At 31.3% G+C, this 18214-nt stretch overlaps 2 protein-coding genes across 4 annotated transcripts in view; one reads left to right on the forward strand and one right to left on the reverse strand.

The window, feature by feature from the left end:
- LOC127714939 (tyrosine-protein kinase Tec-like) overlaps positions 1–11668 on the forward strand; it is a 53604-nt gene extending 41936 nt beyond the window's left edge. For all 3 annotated transcript variants that reach the window (XM_052220959.1, XM_052220958.1, XM_052220960.1), the window contains 4 exons: positions 1017–1215; positions 2781–2899; positions 4870–5030; positions 6312–11668. In XM_052220959.1, coding sequence (XP_052076919.1) covers positions 1017–1215; positions 2781–2899; positions 4870–5030; positions 6312–6404 — 572 coding nt within the window. In that variant the 3' untranslated portion in view covers positions 6405–11668. The remainder of the gene's footprint in view (positions 1–1016; positions 1216–2780; positions 2900–4869; positions 5031–6311) is intronic.
- Positions 11669–12427: 759 nt separating this feature from the next.
- Positions 12428–18176, reverse strand: LOC127714943 (solute carrier family 25 member 43-like). Its single transcript, XM_052220963.1, has 4 exons — positions 17605–18176; positions 15420–15592; positions 14446–14580; positions 12428–13788 (listed from the first exon to the last, which is right to left on the reverse strand). Exons 1-4 carry the CDS (start codon positions 18119–18121, stop codon positions 13600–13602), a joined length of 1014 nt encoding a protein of 337 aa, XP_052076923.1. The 5' UTR covers positions 18122–18176; the 3' UTR covers positions 12428–13599.
- Positions 18177–18214: the final 38 nt, after the last annotated feature.

The following is an 18214-nucleotide window of genomic DNA, read 5'->3' on the forward strand; positions in this document are numbered from 1 at the left end:
AATGTCACTAATATTCAATATTTAGATTTTATTGTTCAGTCTAGATTTATTTTGTACCTTATGTTATTGAGAAAAAAAATGGGAGGGTTGAATGTGCCAAAAGTAATTTAAACTGGCATCATGATAAAGTCCCTTCCAGAATCCTTGTAAGTGGTTGTACATGTATTTATTTGTATGCTAAATTTTTTGCTCTTTGAAGAATTTTGTTCTAATGGCAGATCTGGTAAACTGTGTCAAAAATTTTCACAACTAGTTTAATAAGGTGGTACATAACACTACAGGGAGATAACTCTGTAAAACTCAGCTGAACGTTTTAATCATATTCTATTGTTAAGGAAATATTAAGCTTCTCAATGATCAAAATTAGTGTTTGTCAAACTGCTATATATCCAATGAAATTTTTCCGATAAACTGTGGTTCAAGTTTTTTGAAATTTTTATATTTTTGTCAAAGGGTCAAAGTAAATATTTTGTCAAAAGTTTTATGAAAATTAAATGAGCCAAATTAATTTTAGTCAATGTGTTTGGTACCATCTTAAGACTCTTGGTGACTTAGAACTTGTTAAGTGGTATTGTTACTTGTCGAAATTGTTGAAGACAATGCATATGTTGTCCTCTATTTGTTTTTGTCTATTTTCAATGTCCTTGGACTGCTTGTAGTTGTTGTATACCCCGCGTTGTCTTCTACATTAGGACTTAAGAGACCTTGTTATTTAGGGTTAAAGTTCATTTAAGGGTTTAGGTTTGGTAAGGGTAAGGTTAGGTCAGGGTTATGTTTAGGCTTCATTAAGGTGGGATCATGGATCTAGTAGGGCTAGGAATAGTAACAGTATAATCCTATATTGCAGCCATCCCCTAAGAAAAAAATAACCATTTATTCTTGCTGATATCATGCTATAATATTATAAATTCTTATTATAAATCTATATATCATGTTTTATAATAGATTATTTAATTTAGAATTTTGATGAAAGAATTTATGAATGTAGATATATATTTCCTTTAAAAATTTTACAGGTTCACTTTTAACTTATTTAAGAAGACATAAGGCTAGATTAATGCCTAAAACTGCAACATTATTGGACATTTGTTCTCAAGTGTGTAATGGCATGGCTTATTTAGAAAAACGGAAATTCATTCATCGAGATCTTGCAGCAAGAAATTGTTTGGTTGGAGAAAGCATGGTTGTAAAGGTTGCTGATTTTGGTTTAGCAAGGTAAGGAATGTAGTGATCTTCTAAATCCCTTCTTAACAGAGAAATCTGACTTTTGTCAGATATAATTATGTAACATGTGCATGACCACATGTCATGGACGCTATTTTTCCTTGTTTACATAATGTGTAGCCTCGAGAATCATGACTATTACAATAAAATACCTGTAATCTTCATTTAGTGGCTTTTTGCAAGGAAAAATTTCTGCACCCATCTAACTTTTCCTCATTTTGCAGTGGAAGTCCAAATTTTCCACCCTTTATCTCTGTAGACCTTACCTTGTCGACCCTACCTACACTGATAATTTGTTCTCGTTTGGAACATGCATGAATTGTTTGACTAGAAGATAAACTTATAAAAATCTTAAAAAAATTCCATTGTAATTTAACTGATTTAATTTCTTAAATAAAATAAGGTGATGTTGCATGATTGCAAATGAGAAAACCATCCAACAGAGTCCAAATTAAGTAGATTTAAGCAACAACAGGTCACTGTATGACTTTAAACAATGAGCTGAAACTATACTGTAAAGTCAGCTATAAAGGGCCTTAACATGACAACATGTGAATTAATTGAACAAAATCTACTTGATTTATGACAATACAAAATTATACTTATTAACATTTAATATAAGTAGCATTTATGAGCAAAAGTATCACACTTTAATTTAGGACCCTAATTAAGGATGCAGATGCCTTTTAGTATTCCCTGTCCATCAATAAAAGAGGGACGAAAGATACTAAAGGGACAGTCAAACTCATAGATCGAAAACAAACTGACGACGCCATGGCCAAAAATAAAAAGACAAACAGACAAATAATAGTACAGATGACACAACATGCAAACACATGCAAACGCAAATTCCCAAAATATGAATTAGGACTGCAATGCAATTTTGTAGTTGTTGCCATTTCAAATTGATTCCTGTTTTCAAAAAGTATCAATTGACAGCCACTTTGGAAAAACATAAGGGCTATTTTAGAAAAAAATATATGGGGGTGTGTTGGAAGGCACTTAAATTATTTTTGTATGGGTAGGGGCAGGTCAAAAGGTTCAAATTGTGTGGTTATGTATGCAAAGAAATATGCAATTGTATGGGTGATGGCCATACAAAAAGTGCCATCCAACCCCCCAACCCCATATCGTTTTTTTTACTAGAATAGCCCTAAAACAATCCATGTGGTCTTGATAGGATTTATGACTATACATGTGAATCATGTAAGATATCAGCAATGTCACTAGTTTTGTAGTGTAGTATATCCACCTGTTGTTCAGTGGTTGTTATTTGTTGATGTGGTTCTTAAGTGTTTCTCGTTTCTAGTTTTTTATATAGATTAGACCGTTGGTTTTCCTGTTTGAATTGTTTTACACTAGTCGATTTGGGGCCCTTTATAGCTTGCTGTTCGGTGTGAGCCAAAGCTCCGCATTGAAGGCTGTACTTTGACCTATAATTGTTTACTTTTTATTACACATTGTGACTTGGATGGAGAGTTGTCTCATTGGCACTCATACCATATCTTCTTATTTCTATATAGATATGATTTAAATTGTTTTGTTTATACTTCCAGATATGTATTGGATGATGAATACACAAGCTCTCAAGGAACAAAATTCCCAGTAAAATGGGCTCCACCTGAAGTATTAAATTTTACTCGTTTTAGCAGTAAATCTGATGTATGGGCATTTGGTATGTATACCAATGTATAAAAAACATAACTGAACAGTGTTATTTAACAAATATTTCATTTTTATTATAAACGATAATTAAATGTCCTATGCTACCCCTTGTCACATGATAGGTGACTGATATCTACTTGTATAGAACTAACCCACCAATATTTTTTTTGTAAGGTTTGTGACTTTTATTATCACTTATAAATAGGACGCGGCAGGGGCTGATAAACGAGTTGCGGTTAGGGGTACAACCTTAAGATTTACCTTTTTTTTGGAGTCAAACTATGATATTTCCCTCAGATTTTAGGCCTCCCCTTTAGAATGATTACAGATAAGTGATAAAATGTGACAATTACTTGCAAAGGGAGAGTAGTTTACCTATGACACACTGCTTTCCTTCAAGAAAACTTGAACATTGAAATTGTATCAAAATAAAGATGTTGCCATTAATACACCTTATTGCTATTCCCGGCTGACCCGGCCGCTTGAACTTTTGACGTCAACAACAATCACTTTTCCATTGTGGCGTCAGATATTTTGTTTTATGACGTCAAAATTTTACGGGAACCTGTGTGATATCCAGTAATGGCGGACAAATAGCGATAAGGTGTATAAACAAAGACAATGTCATTAATAAGGGAAAAAGAAAGCAGTGAATATTCAATCAAATTAACAAGTACAGATTATTAATGGTATTTCATAAGAGAGGGTGTTTCTCAGCTACAATCTCATCAAAGGGTGAAAGCACTGAGATGAGATATAGCTGAGAAACATCCTGGAGTTTGATAGATCGTTGATAATCTGTTTATTGCTGTTTTCCTAGGCAATGTCAATGACTCAGGCTAATAACATCATACATTCTCTTATAACATCACTGAAAAAAACCTGTATCACTTGAGTAGCGTGATATGAAAAATTATCAATTAAAAAGATCAAAGCAAAATTTGAGAAAATAGCAATAATATCAATTATCAGAGAAACAGTATTTCGAAGCCATCATTTTATAAAACGTTTAAAAGACGTATTTGCACTTGAATGCAAATTTGTCCGCCATTACTTAAAATCACACAAGTTCCCGTAAAATTTGACATCACAATTTAAAAAATTTGACGTCATAATTAAAAAGTGATTGTTGCTTGACATCAGAAGGCTATTCAGAGACAGATCTAAGGTCATTCAGAGACAAAATTCAGCTAAATACCAAAAGTGTAAATACGTTTATTAATAACTTGACTGGCACATTCTACTGCAGGCCATACTGAAAAAAGCAGTGTGTGTACATTTATGTTCTACTAAAAATTTACTAACAGAAATCTTTAGATGATGTTTTACTAATTTTTGAAATCTGATTTAATGTACTTTTTTTTTATTACAGCTGTTGTTCATGAACAGAAATATGCTCTAACATCTGTTCTATAAAAATACACCTTATTATGAAGAACATTGCATTCTGTTAATTAGTAAAAAAAAAACTGAAATAACAATTTAAAAAATAAAACAAGCAAACTGCTAATAGTATTTACAAATGTGAAATAAAAAAACTGTAAATAAATATTTTTGGCTCTAGGTCTAATCCATATTACAATTGATGTGGAAGGATATGACTTCAGAAGTTCCCCTAAAACCAAGATTTTATACTACGAGTTATTTTGCTTACATCAAATGGACATACAACCATAAATGATCTAACACCCATGTATGTAAAATACCTCCCTTGATACCCTCTCACATTCTTTTTTTTAAATTTTTAATTGCCCTTATACTAGAAGATGAATTAGGATTGGTATTTTTATTACAGGCATTAACTACAAATTAAATTTTTAATTGCCCTTATACTACATGTAGAAGATGAACTAAGATTGAAATTTTTATGACACATTAACTACAAATTAATTATATCGCAGAGGTTTGTCGACATCCAAAACCATTGGTTATCTCACACAAATTTTTGTTCTTGGTAACAAGTGTATGTTTATATTGCAGGAGTGCTTATGTGGGAAACTTTCACCGGAGGTCAAATGCCATATGATAAAATGAAGAATGTTGACGTCGTTGATTATGTCTGTCAGTCTCGTAGACGATTAGAACAGCCTCAAAGTTGTCCAGAAAAAGTTTATCAAGTTATGATGAAGTGTTTTAGTCATGTGAGTAAATAATTGGCCATCAGATGTGTTTTTATTCAAGCAGATATTTGTTTTCAGAAATCCTGAATATGAGCAAATATTCTCATCTCTTTTGAATAATGAATATGGGATGATTGTGGTTCAGACAAAACAATATAAAAATAAGGAGATGTGGTATGATTGCCAATGAGATAACTATCCACCAAAGTTCAAATAAAGTGGATGTAAGCAATTATAGGCAACCGTATGGCTCAGTATTTTAGTGCTTACTGTAGATTCATTCATTTTCATTGGTACTAATTTTCGTGGGTGGAGGAAAAAAAAGATTTTCATGGACCCTTCATTTCATGGTTTTGACATATTCCATGTAATCTGCATACAAGCCTTTAGAATTTTTGAACTTAGTTGAAAACTTAAATTGTTGGTTCACCTTTACTCATGAAATCCATGAAAAATAGTACCCACAAATAATAATGAATCATCAGTAATTTGTTATATCTCATCTCTGGATCTACTTAAAGGTTGTAAAACAATCAGTCTTAAAAAAATAAATTTGAGGAAATAATCAATGAATTGAAAGAAAAAAATGGAAAAATCTCCTACAGAAGCCAAGTAGAGTTTTTCACATGACATGAGGTAAAATCATGCAAATTAAGGGTTTGATAAAGCCTTTGCAACCATGACTGATAGAAATGATGTCATACGGATTATTGGATAAGATAAAGCCTTTGCAACCATGACTGATAGAAATGATGTCATACGGATTATTGGATAAGATAAAGCCTTTGCAACCATGAATGATAGAAATGATGTCATACGGATTATTGGATAAGATAAGCCTTTGCAACCATGATTGATAGAAATTATGTCATACGGATTATTGGATAAGATAAGCCTTTGCAACCATGACTGATAGAAATTATGTCATATGGATTATTGGATAAGATAAAGCCTTTGCAACAGTGACTGATATCAATGTCTCTCCCAGCTGGTAGCTGATAAAGCATGATTGCCATTGATGAGGGTCAGAAAGAACTTTTTCAGGACATCTGGATTGGGCCTTTATTTTTGCAGGAATTCAGAATTGACACTTATTGGGACTAAGGAACTACTGATTAACTTTTTGTGATCCAAGAATGAATGCTTTATTTTTTGGGGGAATTTGAAATTCAGAGCTCATTCCGAGAATTTGGGATGACACCATCTCTTAACCCTCCCACTATTAATTGTATTACACATACAACTCACTTGTATTCACTACCAAGTATATAGTAAAATAATTTATTGACTTTCTCTTTTAAGGATGCAGATGGACGTCCATCATTTCAAGATTTATTACAGACATTAGGTGGACTGATGGAGAGAGGAAATTATCCATTTATTGGTCCTGTGTGACCTCTGTCCGAGTTAGTCTTCAAATTCCTCTTTATTGACAATGAATATATCGAACACAGTGTTAAGTCTCTACCAAAACAGTACATTTCTGTGATTAATTGTATGGTAATTTTATATTGACCTATGTAGAGATGAAAATTTGATAAACCTTGTTTTTCTGATTAGCAACTCCTTTAAAAACTGGACTGGAGTGCCACTGTCTTATGAAGAAAGGGCAGAGCTTTCATTTGTAGGATACCAAAGTTAATGTGTGAACTTTGTTCAACAGCTTGATGTGAGTAAAGCTGTTGTATATATCTACATGTTTATTTATTTCTGTTGCAATTTGAAATGAAAACATTTTAACATGTTGACCAAAATATGTGTAATAGTTTCTGCAGTGCTGTTGGATATGTCTTTAAGTATAATAAGAAATAAAAGAAATGTTTTGCAAAATATGCTACGATTAAGGTTAAAGTGTAAATATAGTTTGCAACATTTATATAATTGTGAAATGTGTATCAGGTTCTAATATAGAAAAAAAAGAGACTCTTGACTGAAACTTTTAGCTAAGCCACATTTGTTTATTTACCTTTATATATTTTTGTTCATAATGCTTTACTTGGCCATTATTTTGATTTATTATCATTGCTTTTATACCTGCAAAAAACAAAGTTTCGGGTGCGTATAGAAACCACCCTGTTTATTTTTTTGTCTTGTCAATGATTTTGTAAGTACAACTGTCTGGTTGATTTCAATGAAATTTCACACAAAAGCAGGAAAGAGAAACCATGTAAGGATTTGCATGTCAGATGTTAAGTAATTATACTCTGACATCAATAAGGAGAAAAAATTGGAGGTAATTTTATTTTGGTTATTATTTGTGTGGTTAGTAAAGGCATATTCAGGGGAGAAATTTTGGCATAAAACATTCAAAATTTTTTTCACCTTGCTCCTTGAACTTGTACATGTTGTAAGGTCACACGACTCTAACCTCAAATACTAGACCCAAGCCTGGTTTGTCAATTTTTAGTACTTGTAAATCAGTGCTTATAGTACATGGAAAGTGAAAAAAAAAATACCGAAAAACAGAAACCAATCTTGTTTTCGATGGCCTGTTTATTCTAGAGCAGTTGTAATTTGTGTAACAACATGCCAGTAAAAAAGTGCAGTATTTCTAATTGTGTTATTTGCTATTTACAAACATGAATATTTAACATTATAAAAAATGTAACAAATTAAACTTTAATAAAGAATATTTATGTATAGATTTGAATACAGGTCAAAATCAACAGATGACTTTGTAAACATATATATATATGATTTATTATTAAATTGGTTTTAGGACAAATTTAAAACATGATATAATCTTGTTTTTCATAGTGCTATTAATGTAATAAGATTAAGATTTTGCAAATTGCTTGACTATTGTGATTTAATTACCAGGTTTCTCAGGAAAACATTTATTGTCATTCCTTATAGAAATGGACCATATTGTTTCCAGCTTTTTTATGATTGTTTATGACTTACTTAATAGTGCCAGTTTTATAATTACATTGTACATGTAATGATTATATTTTTTAAATGCTGATACATTTGTATAACACATTGTATTATTAGATACATTTCTACACTAGGGTCAGGAATCGGGTCTTCATTTCTACATGAGGGTCTGGAATGGGGTCTTCGTTTCTGTCTTCATATAATTTTTCAGCCATTTTTTTACTATTGTTTATAATTTTCGCCATTTTTCTCTATTCTTTATTATTTTGCCCATTATTCTATATATTCGTTAAACCCCATCCAGACCTTCAGAAAATCACCATCTAATATGTGTTTGGATTTTATGATATAGAAATATAATTCATCACTGAAAGCTTTAATATTTATATTGGTGTTGTTATTTTCATACATTTTTACAAGAATATACATTTTGAAGTCTTCCGCAATTTAAATACTAATTTAAATCTTTGTCAGTACATCGATACACTACAGTATTGTAATACTCTACATATATATATATAAACTAGTAATTTTTCATCATCTTGAATAGACTATTTTGATATCAATGACTTTTGACTTCGGAGTGGTCGGACATTCTGGTACTCTTGACAAGTAAGAGCAACCAAGAGAGATCAAATCAAGATTACAATCGATGCAGTTTTGGAAAATAATTCAACTGTTTTCTGATGATTTTGTTGTGTATAGAATACATAAAACAGTTAAATTCCTCCCCCTTCCTCGATTCAACCGATATAACTCATTCATGAAAAAATTAATCGAGATTGGTGTATATCTTAATATAAATTACTAAAGCGACATAAAATGTGATACATGTATTGTGAAAAAAACCAACATTTTATGCATTTATATTGATATGTCTTTAAAACTTGATATAGTCTTCTGTGTATAAATGATTCAAGTATTAAAAACAAGCCAAAATGTAGAAAATTTTGTAATAATTTATCATTTGAATTAATTGCTTAATGCTGTATTAATTTAAATTATGGTTATAGTTGTTAATTACCTTTCTAAAAGGTGGTAGTTCATACTTATTGTTTCAGATGTTTTTTATACATATGTACAGATAACGAAAATGAATGCTAATAAAATAGTACATCCATGACAATTAATAATACTATGGGATTGTTTAATGACCTTGACCTCCCATACAGGTTTCAATAGGTCAGCTGTATTTCATAAAAAAAAAAAGAGCTCACAAAAAATAAATAGAAATTGAACTCTAAGAATTAATGTAACCTTAAACTAAATAAAAAATTCCAACAATTTTATTTTATTTATCATACTGTTGATTCTTTATTATTTGTGAGATACCAATTTACTTGGATTTTGTGGGTATAGGTAAACTACAATTTTAAATATTAGGTAGATTAACTGTATACCGCCATCTTGGATTGTGTAAAATAGCAGTTGGTCTAGTTCTTTGCTTAAATCTTGATTTCGACAGACTGGTATTTAATGTGTAATACTGTTTATTTAAATAAATAAAATTAGTGATTTATTGCATTTTGTAGTCTGATTTAACAAATTCCAAACTTTTGTTTAATTCAATTTTTCAACTTCCCCATATAAGGGGAGATAATTCTTTTAATATAATTTTTATAAAGGAATGTTAAGGAAATTTTCATTTTTTACTTGAAGCAAGAAAACAAATTCTGTGACACCATTTTTTCTTTTTATTTTCTTAAAGCATATTATAATACATATCTTCTCATATTTTATTTCAAAATTCTATCCCATTTAATTCTTTTTAACCTCAAAAAAGTGTTTTTTCATGAATAATCTATGCAAAAGTCGGCAGTTTTGCACGACTTGTATTTTGAAAAATAGCACAGTGAGTTAGTGACCCTTACTTTTCATAATATTATTGAAAAAAGCATGGTAAAATCTACATTTTGGCACATTGTAAGAAAGTTAAACTATCTCAGGAAATACATGTATGTACAGATGATCCACCTTCAAGAAGTACACATTTCCTATACGAAAACAGAAGTTTTCCTCATTCTACGAAAAATTTTGGTCCCTTGAAAATAAATGATTCCACAGTGTGTAAATTTCACAAATTGATTTCATGTGGTTATGTTTGACATCAGATTTAAAAATGGAAATACCTTGGTTCTATTGAAATTATTTCTTGGTTCTGTTGGAAAGACCTAAATTATTAATAGAAACAGTAACTAATTTATTTTTGTTAAATGAAAGCAGGAGCAGATGACTTTTCTATTATTTTATTGCATGGCATGAATGTGGTGGTAGCAAATAGATTTACTTTTGATGATCTGACATTGATTAGTTTTGTGAATGAGGTTCATTTTTCAGTATCCCATGAACATGATACTTGTATCTTTCACCATTAAAATCCTACAATATAATACATCATTGTTCAACAGAATATTTAAGTCACAATGTTCTTCAATTCTTAAAAAAAGTATTTTTGTGCCATTGAAAATCTCAAATTAGGATTCTATTATATAATATTTAAGATATTACAAGATATATCAAGAGACAATTCAGTGATTGTGACCTACATTTTACATTTGAGCAACTTTTGTTATGTTTTTCTATGAAGTTTATTTTATCATAAATCTTATATTGATAGAATATTTCCATCTTAAAACCCCTTAAATGATGGCAAAAGACGTCTAGTAACACAATGCCTTACAACTCAAGCTAGAATAATGTTTTTTTTTTGTTTCAAGTATAGGTGGGGTTCATTAGGTACCCCTGAAGGTCGCTTTTAAACATTTCCTCAGGTCACCAGATCACTTTTAAGCAAATAAAACATTTAAATAAAATGTTGGTATCTAGTGATATTTTTGCATAGTTGGATCATTCAAAATTTAATTTAATGCTTTTCCATCAGTTTAAGCTTTTCACAGCAGAGTATTATTTCAAATAGCCACATCTTCTTGCTTCAATTTAAAATTATTTTTTTTAAAAAACAGGAAATAAAAAAATGCAGAAGTTACATTTTAACAAAAGATTATCTAGTTCTTTAATGAGCAACAATTGCATGTTTTCGAAGACAATCATTATTAAGAATTTTATTTTCAATTGATTTTTTTTTATATTGAATCCTTAGACTTAAAAGAGGATCGTATTATATTTCATTCAAAAAGTACCTTTTTCCACAAATTCATTATAACAATTTCTAAATTTTAGATGGGCCTTGGTGGCTGAGTGGTCTAAGTAGTTCATTTACAATGACCAAGCCTGTAAACCCTTTTGTTTGTGAGTTTTAACCCTAATCTTGGCAAGGTCCATTAGACACTGACCTTAATGGACTAGGATTGCCAGTTTTCTGCTGAAGGTTGATGGTTCTCCTAGGGTACTACGGAAACCTCTATAAAAAATGGCCACCATGATTTGGCCAGGTATGCTGAAAGTGGTGCTTCACATCAACAACCAATTAATCAATCTAAATGTTAAGTTGTGGGGCTTAGTTAGTACACATGCTGTTTTGCAAAAAATACAATCAATCCTAAACAAACTGAACTAGAATAAATGTGAATACAAATACATAATATGCTAAGGTATTAGACTGCTCTGTTTAAAAATATATATTAAGTTATTGCCTCATTTGTTATTGAGTTTCACAATTATGTACTTACAAATATTTTGACATATGATAAAATATTGTGATCGATCTGCTTAATATATGTAATTTTATAATTATGGTATAAAAATATATATTTGACCACTTATAATGCTGTTTGTTAATTGCCATAATAAAAAATGCTGAAAATAAAAATAAGAAACCTCAATTTGCATTCGAAGCACTTTTTGTCGAGCCTGCAACATTTATGTTCCGAAGGCTAGACATAGCAATCCTAGATTGTGTCATAGGCATCAAAATCTAGGTTCGTTCTGTGGTTAAAGTTTTAAATATGAATAAATTTGTCAAAATTGTATGGAATGTTATGTAATTTGGAAAGGGGCATTTGTACGGCCAAAAGACGGTATCCAGAGCAAAATTTGGAAATATTTGTTTCATTTTTATACGACCACAAAAAATTTGTGTTCGTATAATGCTATCACATCGTCGTCCGAAGACGTTGGGTTTCCGGACAATATCTTTAGTTTAAGTGTATGGATCTCTATGAAATTTAATCAACAGGTTCAATACCACAAAAGGAAGAGGGTGGTAAAGGATTATTTTTGTGCAACGTGTTTTGCCATTTTTATTTCACTTGCAGCCGTGAAAAAGGTTCTTATTCACCGTGTTTCGTGAAATCAGTAAAAAGATCAATGTGCAAGAAATTTTTAATTGTTCGTTCATCGTGAAATGGCAATTTTATTTCGCGTTCTTCCGTGCAGATACCCCCCTTTACGCCCCTCAAGGAAGGTTGTGATTGTTTTTGTGGGTGATGGTCCCAACCATTTAGGAATAAGGGGCCAAAAAGGGGCCAAAACAAGCAATTTTCTAGTTTTCAGACAATAACTTGTGTTTAAGTGTATGGTACCACGTTTTACAAAAAGAAAATTTCTTCAAATATTTTTTTTTGGAGGGGGGGGGGGGGGGGGGGGGGGGTCAATTTTTTCCTCTCAAGATTTAAGAAATTATCAATTTTCCAAAAAAAAAAATTAAGGGTCACAATTTATTTTCCTAATTTTTTGTATATAGGCTGAAAACAGATTTACTAAGTATTGCCCAACAGCACAGTGTATTGCACAACAGCAAGAAATCTTTAATTGAATATAAATTCAAATCATATAACCAATTTCAAGTTCTTTGACTACATTTATTCTGTGTCAGAAACCTATAATGTGTCAAATATTTAATTACAATCCAAATTCAGACCTGTATCAAGCTTGAATATTGTGTCCATTTTTGCCCCAATTGTTCAGGGTTGGACCTCTGCGGTCGTATCCAGCTGCGCTCGGCGAAGCAGTTTATTCTGTATTTTATTGATAAATGAACTTAGTTTTTTTGATGGTTAACATTAAAATTAAGATACAGTCCAGGATTCAAGTTATAATAACAATGAAAACATAGACAACAGTGAAATCAGGCGAGACACTGGGTTCTGCGGGAACAGTTATGAATTTTTTGGATTAATAAAAACATGGAATACTCTCTGCCATAAGGTTGGAGGCAAAGTATGAACAAGTGAATGGTTTTCTGTGAAAATGAATTGGTTCAAAATTTGTGACTGAAAGGCCAAGTTTACACATCAATAAACTTTGTAAAAATAACCTTAATTATGAAGGCCTCACTGTGACTTTAAGATGAAGAACAGCAATAAAAGCGCTGTTCCTTTGCTTTTGTGTATTTTTTGCTGTGCATGATCTGATTTTGTGTCATGGATGGATACCCCATATCCTTTGTTTTTCTATTTCATTACATATAATTAATGTATAATGCATGAACAATTTTGTCCAGATAAAATATTTCAACATCACTTACAGAACTAGTTCACCTGTGTGGGAATTCATACTCTTGTCTGGTCTTGATGTCATAAAATTGGTTTAAACATGTATAAACAATTTGGTTGCCATGAGCCACACTGAACATAAAACATTGGAATGAATTTAACGTTAAAAATGGAATTATTGAGAAATAAGTTTTAACTTTTTAAAATTAAAAAATGTTTAATAAAAATGTATTGACATTCTTGTGAGTTGTCAGGGTATTTGTATTACACCAATTCATAGTAATATGTGTATTTATCCTCTTGTAGGTGAACACTGTATTTCAACTTTCATTAGAAATTTGATCCTGTGGAAGTTCAATGTCGTAGTCTAATATTTCTTGTAGTTCATCTAAATCAATATTCTGGTCCATTGCATGGTCAATCATACTTTGGGAATATCCATTTTGGTATAGGCATAACTTCTTACACAAATCAAAGGATAAAAACATCAAAGCATGGTATGGAAACACCTGAAATTAAACTGTAGAAAGTTATCGAGGCAAGAATATAGTTGTTATATAATCAAATTAAATGTACATATAAACCAATGTTATTTGTTGTCAAAATCAGCTGAAATTCAGTTGTCCATTTTTCGGAATTTAATATCATTGCTTTGAGGTTGATGCCTTAGTTGCCTCATATACATGTATACATTTCTTCTACTGAAAGTTATTTTTTTGGCAACAGGTTATAAAGTCCATTTTAAAAAAATCAATCAAAGTAGGTTACTAAGAATTTTGGTTTTCTTTTGGTGAATTGTACTTAAGGTGGTACCAAACACCTTGACTAAAATTAATTTGGCTCGTTTAATTTTCATAAAATTTTGACAAAATATTTACTTTGACCCTTTGACAAAAATATAAAAGAAGCTTAATATTTCCTTAACAATAGAATGTGATTAAACCGTTCAACTGATTTTTACAGAGTTATCTCCCTGTAGTGTTATGTACCACCTTAATGGAAAAAATTGTCAAACAATACACAAGAATGACCGATTGAAGTAAAAATTTAAGACTTTGTTAGTTAAGGATTTGAAAAAATTTAAATTTGATATAAGTGCAACCTTTCTTCATTATTTAGATATTTAATGGCTCTTTGATTTGATTCTACATGTAACATGAAGATACCCTGATCAAAGCTGGAGTCAATCCTTGCCAAAAACCTTTTATTCCTTGGAATTGTGCTATAGCCCTGAAACAATCTTTGGGTCCTTTAAATGTAACATCCACTCCACCATTATTGACCAAAACTGGACTTTGTGCCTGTAAATAAAATTTGACAAAATATTTCAGAATATTGTTTCCTGGTAGGGTGACATGTCTTCCTGTGGACTATAGTGGTGAAATAACACGTTCAAAATCGGGCTCAGTGTGATGGTCTAATACAAAGCAGGGTGTTTATTCATATATCATTACCATGACCTTGTTCTGAATATGTATTTAATTTGCTGCTGGGCATTTAACAGTCATTCATCCATCTGGTTTCTTCAAAATATTTGAAAATAATGAAAGGATACTAGTACACAAAAAAAATGCTGCAACTATGAATTCTGTTGAGAACTTGAGAAAGACTACACATGCATAGCAATATTTAAAATTGAACAAATATTAATGTATTAGTTGTCTTTCTTTTTTGGTGAAAGATGGCTTCATTTCGATAATATAGATCCCTTGTCTTAGCCAGTATTTGAGAATTTAATGCTTCCTTTTGCAATTTTATTAGGGTGTTAAAGTGTTGACCAAGCACATTTGGTATGAATTCCAAAAGTGCTTCATAGTAAAAATGTGTGCACGATCAATGCTTGTACAGCCATATAAAATTACAAAAAAAAGCATTTAGTTTTTATAATTACACTTTTATGCAACAACGATGAAATTGCAAATTATAGCTTTTCGTTTGTATTTATTATGCATTGTTGTGATGTCTTTATGGGAAGCATGTGCAGTCATGAGTGTTGCATTTTATTGAGAAATCTCATTTTTGAAAGACTTGCGCTTGTCGTCAGCCAATTAAAAGTACAGATTTTTATAAAACATACATGTAATGAAACTATTATAAATATAAGCTAAAATATATAAACACCCAATGGTTATGTTGATACCTGCATTTTTCTTCTGACAACATCGAATGGAAATGAAACAGTCATAGCAGCAGTGGAGGCTAGACATCCATGAAGCATAACTTCAACAGTTGAATGGTTGTATCTTGGTTGTATCCATAACTGATCAAGGACCTCATACATTAAAAATGTGGTAATGGCATAGGGTACAGATCCTGGAACAAAAACAAGAAAAATCAGAAAACAAGATTGGAGATTGAATGATTGATTGATGGTTGCTTTATGCCATAAAATAATGATAGAACTTTTCTTTTTATATATATATAGATGAATCCAAACCACATTAGGACTAATATATTACATATTATCATTTAACTTACCTTTATTGAGAGCATTTTGAACATAAAAACAAAAAAAGAGGCAAAACTTTTCTATAAGCATTTGCTTAATGTCTCTATTTTAGGTGCCATAGGAATATATATATATATACAAAATTCAAAGAGTCAATCCCAAATTGAGGTAAATTATATGGCCTTCCAAATACCGTTTCGATTCCCAACATCACTGAAGAGACATTAATTGTCGAAATCCGGATATGGTGTACAAATTTTTGCACCTCATGTTTGCGGTATACCATCTTTTCCGCAAGTTTTTTGTTTTCTATTTGGTATTAGATTAAAATTAAGATCCATTTTGTTACATCTGTGATCCGTTTATTTGGCAATCGCCATGGCAGTCAGCAGGGTTAAAGAACATCCGTTGTTCGACCTGCTAGTCAAATGCGTTTTGTTAAAATATACTTTTTCACTTTTTGGTCTTTTGGAAAATGTTGTTTGTGCTGTATTTAGACCCCTCTACCAAGAAATTTGTTTTGCATGCACACGTATAAAAATTGCGGTTTTTATCCAACGCAATCATAGGTTTGAACGTTGTTTTCAATTTAGACTTGTTTATATTTTTTCGTTTGGGCTTGTATTATATTTGCCTTCGGGTTTATATGATCCGTTCATCCTATTTCGACTCTTCAAAATTCAAGAGTCAATCCCAAATTGAGGTAAATTATATGGCCTTCCAAATACCGTTTCAATTCCTAACATCACTGAAGAGACATTAATTGTCGAAATCCGGATATGGTGTACAAATTTTTGCACCTCATGTTTGCGGTATACCATCTTTTCCGCAAGTTTTTTGTTTTCTATTTGGTATTAGATTAAAATTAAGATCCATTTTGTTACATCTGTGATCCGTTTATTTGGCAATCGCCATGGCAGTCAGCAGGGTTTAAGAACATCCGTTGTTCGACCTGCTAGTCAAATGCGTTTTGTTAAAATATACTTTTTCACTTTTTGGTCTTTTGGAAAATGTTGTTTGTGCTGTATTTAGACCCCTCTACCAAGAAATTTGTTTTGCATGCACACGTATAAAAATTGCAGTTTTTATCCAACGCAATCATAGGTTTGAACGTTGTTTTCAATTTAGACTTGTTTATATTTTTTCGTTTGGGCTTGTATTATAGTTGCCTTCGGGTTTATATGATCCGTTCATCCTATTTCGACTCTTCAAAATTCAAGAGTCAATCCCAAATTGAGGTAAATTATATGGCCTTCCAAATACCGTTTCGATTCCTAACATCACTGAAGAGACATTAATTGTCGAAATCCGGATATGGTGTACAAATTTTTGCACCTCATGTTTGCGGTTTACCATCTTTTCCGCAAGTTTTTTGTTTTCTATTTGGTATTAGATTAAAATTAAGATCCATTTTGTTACATCTGTGATCAGTTTATTTGGCAATCGCCATGGCAGTCAGCAGGGTTTAAGAACATCCGTTGTTCGACCTGCTAGTCAAATGCGTTTTGTTAAAATATACTTTTTCACTTTTGGTCTTTTGGAAAATGTTGTTTGTGCTGTATTTAGACCCCTCTACCAAGAAATTTGTTTTGCATGCACACGTATAAAAATTGCGGTTTTTATCCAACGCAATCATAGGTTTGAACGTTGTTTTCAATTTAGACTTGTTTATATATATATATATATATATATATATGATGTCTTATTGACCTATACCCGATCATACTTCATCTCATTTTAATTATTCTTTAAACTGGTTTTACTAAGTATTTGTCTTCCAAAAAATTCTTAAACCTTATGTTGTTTTACACTTTGTACACTCTCTTTTTTATCTACTTATTCATATTTTTTAGGGAAAGGGGGTGCATTTTCTTACCAATTAGAGTGGTTAGTAGTCCTTTGTAAAAAGTACCCTTTCCTTCGTTAAATAAGATTTTTTGGAATGTATCTGTAACTCCTTTATATGCAGATAATCTTTTATCATATGGCTGAATAATAGTTCTGGTTTTGACTAAGTCTAATGGATAAACTGCTACTGTAGACACAATTCCTGCAGCAATTCCTGTGGCAAGTCTTTTTCCTATTGACAATCTACCAAGCTCATCTGAAAATTCCCATTTTAATTGTTGATAAATCAGATAATGAATCCAGGAGTGAGGTAAGACTTTTATACAGCCTATCATGTTTCCTTTCCAGCATCCGCGTACCCCATCATGTTTTCTCAGATGTTTACATAGACTCTGTAGACTGCTTTTTGACTCAACTGTGCCTACTTGTTTTGTTATTTTGAGAACATCTAGTGGTGCAGTTAAGGTTCGACTTATACATGCTGATAAAGCTGTAGAACTTAACACCTGGGTAAATGTTAAACGATGATCAGATGCTGTGGTCATTTAGGACAAAGCGAAAGTAATTAGCAGACGACTTCAAAGAGAAGTCTTTACTAGAAAAATATAGTGCATATATATTATTTCGTATTTAAAGGT

Source organism: Mytilus californianus, unplaced genomic scaffold (genome assembly GCF_021869535.1).
Source record: "Mytilus californianus isolate M0D057914Y unplaced genomic scaffold, xbMytCali1.0.p SCAF_9, whole genome shotgun sequence".
NCBI classification, from domain to species: Eukaryota; Metazoa; Mollusca; class Bivalvia; order Mytilida; family Mytilidae; genus Mytilus; species Mytilus californianus.

What these genes read in the sequence shown, in the direction of transcription:
- LOC127714943 (XM_052220963.1), bottom strand. Translation starts at nt 18,121, where the DNA reads ATGACCACAGCATCTGATCATCGTTTAACATTTACCCAGGTGTTAAGT. An exon ending in ACTACTAACCACTCTAATTG is followed by an intron (nt 15,593 to 17,604) that starts GTAAGAAAATGC and finishes TTTTTGTTCCAG; the next exon opens with GATCTGTACCCTATGCCATT. An exon ending in TTGTCAGAAGAAAAATGCAG is followed by an intron (nt 14,581 to 15,419) that starts GTATCAACATAA and finishes TTTTATTTACAG; the next exon opens with GCACAAAGTCCAGTTTTGGT.